General features: G+C 40.2%; 1 protein-coding gene across 1 annotated transcript in view; it reads right to left on the bottom strand.

The window, feature by feature from the left end:
• Nucleotides 1-9413, bottom strand: part of ANO4 (anoctamin 4) — a 444323-nt gene that overhangs the window by 22070 nt on the left and 412840 nt on the right. The window contains exon 27 of the mRNA XM_069585151.1: nucleotides 9226-9345. Coding sequence (XP_069441252.1) covers nucleotides 9226-9345 — 120 coding nt within the window. The remainder of the gene's footprint in view (nucleotides 1-9225; nucleotides 9346-9413) is intronic.

The following is a 9413-nucleotide window of genomic DNA, read 5'->3' as shown; positions in this document are numbered from 1 at the left end:
TTTGTTTGGATGATCTACTGTGGTATAAAAGTCCCCTAGTATTATTGTACTGCTGTTTATTTCTTCCTTTAGGCATGTCAATATTTGGTGTATATAGTTAGGTGCTCCTGTGTTGGGAAATATATTTTCTTGTTGGGTTGACCCCTTTATCAGTATGTAATGACAGTCTTTTGTTATTATTTTGTTTTAAAGTCTATTTTGTCTGATGTAAGTCTAGATACTCCAACTTTCATTAGATTTCCATTTTCACAAAATACATTTTTTCCATCCCTTCATGTTTGAGTTGTTTGTGTTTTTGCATCTGAAATGAGTCTTTTGTAGGCAGCACACAGATATCTTACTTTTTTCTTCCATTCAGCCACTCTTACTTATTTCCATTTTGTTTCTTCTTTTCTGGCTATCGTGTAGTTCTCCTTGTTCCTTTCCCTTTCTCTTGCTTTCTTCCTTTTGGGTTTGACTTTCTTCAGTGTTATCATTAGAGTCTACTATCTTTTGTGTTGTACTATAGGTTTCTGCTTTGTGGTTAGCATAAGGCACACATATAACAGCTTGTATTTATAACAGTCGATTTTAAGTTGATTGCAACCTAAGTTTGAATGTTTTCTAAAGTGCTACTTTTTAGCATTCTAAAGCTCCCCTGACCATGTTTTATGTTTCTAATGTGACAATTCACATTTTTATTATCTTGTGTATCCCTTAACTAATTATTGTAGTTATAGTCATTTTTTGGACTTTTTTCCTATAACTTTCATACTAACTTTATAACTGATTATTCCACTACGTTTTCTATATATTGACCTTTACCAGGGAGTTTTGCAGTTTCATGAGTTTTCTTGTCACTAATTGTGAGCTTTGGTTAGGGCTTCCAAAACTATATTGAACAAAAGTGGTGAAGGTGGACATCCTTGTCTTATTTCTGGTCAGAGAGGAAAAGCTTTGAGTTTTTCACCGTTCAGTATTTTGTTAGCTGTAACTTTGTCATCAGTTCAGTTCAGTCGCTTAGTAGTGTCCGACTCTTTGCGACCCCATGGACTGCAGCACACCAGGCTTCCCTGTCCATCACCAACTCCTAGAGCCTACTCAAATTCACGACCATCACGTTAGTGATGCCATTCAACCATCTCATCCTCTGTCGTCCTCTTCTCCTCCCACCTTCAATCTTTCCCAGCCTCAGGGTCTTTTCAAATGAGTCAGTTTTTCTCATCAGGCGGCCACAGTATTGGAATTTTAGCTTCAGCATCAGTCCTTCCAATGAATACTCAAGACTGATTTCCTTTAGGATGGATGGACTGGTTCGATCTTCTTGCAGTCCAAGGGACTCTCAAGAGTCTTCTCCAACACCACAGTTCAAAAGCATGAATTCATTAGTGTTCAGCTTGATTTATAGTCCAACTCTCACACCCATACATGACTACTGGAAAAACCATAGCTTTGACCAGACGGACCTTTGTCAGTAATGTCTCTGCTTTTTAATATGCTGTCTAGGTTAGTCATAGCTTTTCTTCCAAGAAGTAAGTTTCCTTTAATTTCATGGCTGCAATCACCATCTGCAGTGATTTTGGAGTCCAAGAAAATAGTCTGTCACTGTTTCCATTTTTTCCCCATCTATTTGCCATGAAGTGATGGGACTAGATGCCATGATCTTAGTTTTCTGAATGTTGAGCTTTAAGCCAACTTTTTCACTCTCCTCTTTCACTTTCATCAAGAGGCTCTTTAGTTCTTCTTCACTTTCTGCCATAAGGGTGGTGTCATCTGCATATTTGAGGTTATTGATATTTCTCCCACAATCTTGATTCCAGCTTGTGCTTCTCCCAGCCCAGCATTTCTCATGATGTACTCTGCATAGAAGTTAAATAAGCAGGGTGACAATATACAGCCTTGACGTACTCCTTTCCCAATTTGGAACCAATCTGTTGTTCCATGTCCAGTTGTAACTATTGCTTCTTGACCTGCATACAGATTTCTCAGGAGGCAGGTCAGGTGGTCTGGTATTCACATCTCTTTTATCCACAGTTTGTTGTGATCCACAGTCAAAGGCTTTGGCGTAGTCAATATAGCAGAAGTAGATGTTTTTCTGAAACTCTCTTGCTTTTTTGGTGACCCAACGGATGTTGACACTTTGATCTCTGGTTCCTCTGCCTTTTCCAAATCCAGCTTGAACATATGGAAGTTCTTGGTTCATGTAATGTTGAGCCTGGCTTGAAGAATTTTGAGCATTACTTTGCTAGCGTGTGAGATGAGTGCAACTGTGCAGTAGTTTGAACATTCTTTGGCATTGCCTTTCTTTGGGATTGGAATGAAAACTGACCTTTTCCAGTCCTGTGGCCACTGCTGAGTTTTCCAAATTTTCTGGCATATTGAGAGCAGCACTTTCACAGCATCATCTTTCAGGATTTGAAATAGCTCAGTTGGAATTCCATCACCTCCACTAGCTTTGTTCGTAGTGATGCTTCCTAAGTGCCACTTGACTTCACACTCCAGGATATCAGGCCCTAGGTGAGTGATCACACCTTTGTGGTTATCTGGGCCATGAAGATCTTTTTTTTGTATCGTTCTTCTGTGTCATATATGGCCTTTATTATGTTGAAGTATGTCCCCTCTGGGCCTTCCAGGTGGTGTTAGTGGTAAAGAACATGCCCGCCAATGCAGGAGATGTAATAGACATGGGTTTGATCCCTGGGTTCCCCTGGAGGGGGCATGGCAATGCGCTCTAGTATTTTTGCTTGGAGAGTCCATGGACAGAGCAGCCCGGCAGGCTACAGTCCATAAGTCACAAAGGGTCAGATACAACTGAAGCAACTTGCTGTGCATGTATGCATGTCTGCTCTATGCCCATTTTCTGGAGAGTTTTTTTTTTTAATCATAAATGGTGTTAAACTTTGTCAAAAGCTTTTTCTGAAACTATTGGGATGACCATATGGTTTTTATTCTCCAATATATGATGTTATATACCACACTGATTGATGTGCCAATATTGAAAAATCCTGTATTTCTGGGGTAAATTTCACTTGATCATAGTGTATAATCCTTTTAATATATTGTTTGATCCAGTTTGCTAGTATTTTGTCTTAGGATTTTTGCATCTATGTTTATCAGTGATATTGACCTGTAATTTTCTTTGGTATCTTTATCTGGTTTTTATATCAGGGTGATATGGCTTCATAGAATGAGTTTGGAAGTGCTTTTTCCTCTGCAATTTTTTGGAACAGTTTCAGAAGGATAGTGTTAACTCTTCTGTAAATATCTGATAGAATTCTCCTGTGAAGCAGTCTGGCCCCAGACTGTGGTTTGTTCAGTTCAGTTCAGTCTCAGTCATGTCCGACTCTTTGTGACCCCATGGACTGCAGCACACCAGGCTTCCCTGTCCATCACCATCTCCTGGAGCTTGCTCAAACTCATTTGGTTTGTTGGTAGTTTTAAAATCACAGTTTCCATTTCAGTGCTTGTGATTGGTATGTTCGTATTTTCTATTTTCTCCTGGTTTAGTCTTGGAAGATTGTAGTTTCTAAGAATTTGTCCATTTCTTCTAGGTTGTCCATTTTATTGGCATATAGTTGCTTGTAGTAGTCTCTTCTGATCCTTTGTATTTCTGTCGTGTTCATCGTAACTTCTCCTTTTTCATTTCTCATTTTATTTTATCAAGCCCTCTCTCTTTTTTTCTTGCTGAGTCTGGTTAAAGATTTATCAATTTTGTTTGCCTTTTCAAAGAATCAGCTTTTAGTTTCGTTGATCTTTTCTATTATTTTCATTGTCTCTATTTATTTCTGCTCTGATCTTTATGATTTCTTTCCTTCTACCAACTTTGGGAATTTGTTTGTTCTTCTTTCTCTAGTTGCTTCAGGTGTAAGATTCGGTTGAGATTCTTATTTCCTGAGGTAAGACTGCGTTGCTGTACCTTCCTTCTTAGAACTGCCTTTGCTGCATCCCACAGGTTTTGGATCATCCTGCTTTTGTTTTCATTTGTCTCTCTTTTTTCAATTTTCTCTTTGATTTCTTCAGTGATCCATTGGTTGTACAAGAGCATATTGTTTAACCTCCACGTGTTTGTGTTTTTTTAGTTTTTTGTTGTTGTTGTTGTAGCTGATAGATAATCTCATAATCAGAGAAGATGGTTGATATGATTTCAGTTTTCTTAAATTTACCAAGGCTTGCCTTGTGGCCCAGCATGTGATCAAACTGGAGAATGCTCCATGTGCACTTGAGAATGTGTGTTCTGATGGTTTTAGATGGAATGCTCTATAAATATAAATAAGTCTATCTGGTCTGTCATTTAAGGCCTGTGTTTCCTTACTGATTTTCTATGTGGATGATCTGTCCATTGATGAAAGTGGGGTGTTAAAGTCCCCCATTATTATTGTGTTCCTATTGATTTCTCCTTTTATGGCTATTAGTATTTGCCTTATGTATTGAGGTGCTCCTTTGTTGAGTGCATATGTACTTACAATTGTCGTATTTTCTTCTTGGATTGATCTCTTGATCATTATGTAGTCCTCTTCTTTTGTCTCCTGTAACAGTCTTTAAAGTCCATCTTGTCTGATATGAGTAGTGCTGCTCCAACTTTCCTTTGACTTCCATTTGCATGGAATACCTTTTTCCATCCTCTCACTTTCAGTTTGACTGTGTCCCTAGATCTGAAGTGGGTCTTTATGTGTGTGTGTGTGTGCACGTGCACCAGTGGTGTCTGACTCTCTGCAACCCTGTGGACTATAGCCTGTCAGGCTCCTCTGTTCATGGGATTTCCCAGGCAAGGATACTAGAGTGGGTTGCCACTTCCTTCTCCAGGGGATCTTCCCAGCCCAGGGATCGAACCTGCATCTCTTGTCTCCTGTGTTTGTGGGTGGGTTCTTTATCAACTGAGCCACCTGGTAGACAGCATATATATGGGCCTCGTTTTTTGTATCCATTCATCCAGTCTGTGTCTTGATTGCAATATTTAATCTGTTTCTGTTTCAGGTGATGATCAATATGTATGTTCTTATTGCAATTTTGTTAATTGTTTTGCATTTATTTTTGTAATTCACTTTTCTTCCCTTCCTCTTTTGTTCTCCTGTGATTTGATGACTACCGTTAGAGTTGTGTTTGGATTCCTTTTTCTTAATTTGTGTGTATCTATTGTAGATTTTCAGTTTGTGGTTCCCATGAGGTTTTGATATAGCAATCTATATATGTACACACACATACATATAAACAATTACATTGCTGGTTTCTTAATTTCACATGCATTTCCAGTGTCCTGCATTTGTGCTCACCTTTTCTCAAGATTGCTGGTTTTGATATCATATTTGTGTATGGGATGATTTCCTATCTTCATAATTTGTTTCTAGCTGTGGCCTTTTCTTTTTCACCTAGAGAAGTTCCTATAGCATTTGTTGCAAAGCTGGTCTGATAGTGCTGAATTCTCTTAGCTTTGGCTTGTCTGTAAAGCTTTTGATTTCTCTGTTAAATCTGAATGAGAGTCTTACTGAGTAGAGTATTCTTGGTTGTAGGTTCTTCCCTTTCATCACTGTAAATACACTGTGCCACTTTCTTCTGGCCTGCAGAGTTTCTGCTGAAAAATCATCTGATAACCTTATGGGAATTCCCTTGTATGTTATTTGCTGTTTTTCCCTCATTGCTTTTAGTATCTTTCCTTTGTCTTTAATTTTTGTCAACTTGATTACTATATGTCTTGGCATGTTCCCCCCTGGGTTTATCCCATAAGGAACTCTCTGCATTTCTGGGTCTTGAGTGACTCCTTTCCCATGTAAGGGAAGTTTTCAGCTATTATCTCTTCAAATATCTTCTCAGGTCCTTTCTCTTTCTTGGACCCCTGTTATACAAATGTTGGCACAATTACAGAGGTCTCTTAACTGTCCTCATTTCTCTTCATTCTTTTTTTAAAAATTCTATTCCATGACAGTGATTCCCACCATCCTATCTTCCAGCTCACTTACGCATTCTTCTGCCTGTTATTCTGCTATTGATTTCTTCTAGTGGATTTTTCATTTCAGTTACTGTACTGTTCACCTCTGTTTGTTCTTTAGCTCTAGGTCTTTGTTAAATATTTATCTTCTTGATCTATGCCTCCATTCTTTTTCTAAGCTCTTGGATCATCTTTACTGTCATTGTTCTGAATTCTTTTTAGGGTAGATGGTCTGTCTCCACTTCATTTAGTTGTCTTTCTGAGGCTTTATCTTGTTCCTTCATTTGGGACATATTCCTTGGCTGTCATATTTTGTCCAACTTTCTGTGATTGTGGTTTCCATTCTGAGGGCTACAGGATTATAATTCTTCTACTGTTGCCTTCAACTTGGTGGATGAGACTGGTCTAAAAGACTTGTTCATGCTTCTTGGTGGGAGGGACTGGTTCCTGCCCACTGGTGGGTGGAATTGGGTCTTGTCACTCTGGGCAGGACCATGTTAAGAGGTGTGTTTATCAGGCAGCTGTGTGATCAGGAAGACTTTAATCAGCCTGTCTGCTGATGAGTGGGGCTATGTTCCCACTTGGTTGGTTGGTTGGCCTGAGTCCTGGCCTGCCAGCTGTTAGGTGAGGCCAGGTCTTGGTGAGAAAATGATGGCCTCCAGGAAGGCTGATGCTAATGAGTACTTCTTAGAACTACATTGACTGTGTGTTTGTCCCTATAGTGAGTCACAGTTGCCCCCTGCCTGTGTAGGAGACCCTCCAATACTAGCAGGTAGGTCTGACCCAGGCTCTTATGAGGTTGCTGTTTATTTCCCTGGGTCCTGGTGCACACAAGACCCTGTGTGTTCCCTCTAAGAGTGGGAGTTTCTGTTTTCCCCAGACCTGTGGAATTCCTGTGATCAAACCCTGTTAGCCTTCAAAGCCAGATTTTCTGGGGCTTTGCCTGCCATTGCAGGGGACCCTGACATGGGGCTTAGAACTTTCACTCCTGTGGGAGAATTTCTGTGGTATAATTCTTTTCCAGTTTGTGGGTCACCCACTTGGTGTGGCTGTGATTTGATTTTATCATGATTGCACCCTTCCTACTATCCTGTTGTGGCTTCTTCTTTATTTTTGGGTGTAGAATATCTATTTTTGTAGGTTTCTGTAGTTATTAGTTGATGGTTGTTCAGCAGTTATTTGTGATTTTGGTGTTTTTGTAAGAAGAGGTGAGTTCACATCCTTCTACTCTTATCATTTAGTCTGTCTTAAGCAGCAATGTTTGGAAAGGAACCTTTTTTCTATGCAGTAGGTCTCAACATTGGGCTTAAAATATTCAGGAAGCCATGTTGTTAACAGATTTTCTGTGATTCAGGCTTTATTGCTCCATTTATAGGACACCTGCAGGGTAGACTTAGCATAATTCTTAAGGGCCCTAGGACTTTCAGAATGGTAAATGAGCACTGGCTTCAACTTCAAGTCTCCAGCTTCATTAACTCTTTAATGAGACAGTCAGCCTGTCCTTTGAAGTTTGAAGTCAGGCATTGACTTCTCCTCTCTAGCTATGAAAGTTCTAGATGACATCTTCTTCCAAATATAGGCTGTTTCATCTATCTTTAAAATCTGTTGTTTACAGTAGTCACCTTCATTAAATATTTTAGGTAGATCTGGATAAATAACTGCAGCTTCTACATTAGCACTTGCATGTTATAGGGGTAGCTTCTTTCATTAAACTCATGAACCAATCGCTGCTGCTGCTGCTGCTGCTGCTGCTAAGTCACTTCAGTCGTGTCCGACTCTGTGTGACTACATAGATGGCAGCCTACCAGACTCCTCTGTCCCTGGGATTTTCCAGGCAGGAGTACTGGAGTGGGTTGCCATTGCCTTCTCTGCCAACCTCTGCTAGCTTCAAACTTTTCTGTAGCTTCCACATCTATCTCAGATCTCACGGAACTGAAAGAGTGAGGGTCTCTCCCTGGATTAAGTTTTGGTTTAAGGAAAGGTTGTTGCTGGTTTGATCTTTAGTACAGATCACTAAAACTTTCTTCAGATCATCAGTGAGGCTGTTTTACTTCTCATTTGGGTGTTCACTGGAGTAGCACTTTAAATTTCCTCCAAGAATTTTTCCTTCGCATTTATAACCTGGCAAACTGTTTGGTTTAAAATGCCTAACTTTGGGCTTACCCCTGCTTTCAACATGCCTTCCTCACTAAGCTTAGTCATTTCTTGCTTTTAATTTTAATTTCTAGCTTTTAATTTAAAGTGAGAGACGTGAGGCTTTCCTTCCTCTTAAACACTTACAGGCCACTGAAAGGTTGTTATTTGGCCTAATTTCAATATTCTTGTGTCAGGGAAGAGGGGAGTCCAAGGAGAGGGAGATCAGGGAAAAAGTAAGTCAGAACACGTATAACATTTATCAAGTAAATCCACTGTCTTTCTTACATGGGCATGGTTTGTAGCACCCCAAAACAATTACGATAGTAACACCAAAGATCACTGATTATAGGTCACCACAGCAAATATAATAATGAAAAAATTTGAAATATGGTGATAATTACCAAAACGTGCCAGAGTCACAAAGTGATCAAATGCTATTGGAAAAACAGCACTGATGGACTTTCTCAACCCAGGATTGCCACAAACCTTGTGAAGTGAAGTGAAAGTTGCTCAGTCCTGTCCAACTCTTTGCGACCCCATGGACTATACAGACCATGGAATTCTCCAGGTCAGAATACTGGAGTGGGTAGCCTTTCCCTTCTCCAGGGGATCTTCCCAACCCAGGGATGGAACCCAGGTCTCCCGCATTGCAGGAGGATTCTTTACCAGCTGAGTCACAAGGGAAGCCCAAGAGTACTGGAGTGGGTAGCCTATCCCTTCTCTAGTGGATCTTCCCAACCCAGGAATCAAATCGGGGTCTCACACAGATTCTTTACCAACTGAGCTATCAGAGACATCACAAACCTTAAACTTTTAAAAAATGCAGTATCTGTGAAGTGCACAAAAATGAGATATGCCTGTGTGTAACAAGTTACTTTTCTCTGCTGCTTCTAATATTCTCTACTTCTCTTAACTTTTGACACTTTAACTATAATGTCTTAGCGGGGATCTCTTTGGGTTCCTCTTACATGGGCTTCCTGGATCTAGAAGCCTGGGACTCACCTCTGAGATTGTGATTTAATCCGTGTGGGTCACAGCTTGGTGAAGAGATTTAAAAATCCTCCAGAGGACTGTAATGTATAGTTGAGAACCCCTGCTTTAAGCTGCTCAGTCAAAAAGGCTGTTATCTGAGCAACACCTCCCCACGACAGAGCCAGCCCAGCTGAGGGTAAGTGTGCTACACTTACCTACAGTACTTGAGAGGAGTCCCCGAGAACTCACTGCCATCAGACTCAGGTTCAGACCTGTTCTCAAAGTCAGAAATTCGGAATACAGACAAGCTGGCATTCACGTAGCCAACCATGCACCTGAAAATGAAAACAGATTCTGTAATTAGGACTCTGATCACCTTTGCATCCAATCCACCGAGGGTCTA

This window comes from Ovis canadensis, chromosome 3 (genome assembly GCF_042477335.2).
Source record: "Ovis canadensis isolate MfBH-ARS-UI-01 breed Bighorn chromosome 3, ARS-UI_OviCan_v2, whole genome shotgun sequence".
NCBI lineage: Eukaryota > Metazoa > Chordata > Mammalia > Artiodactyla > Bovidae > Ovis > Ovis canadensis.
The sequence above is the reverse complement of the archived record's forward strand: the minus strand, read 5'-3'. Positions and strand labels throughout refer to the sequence as shown.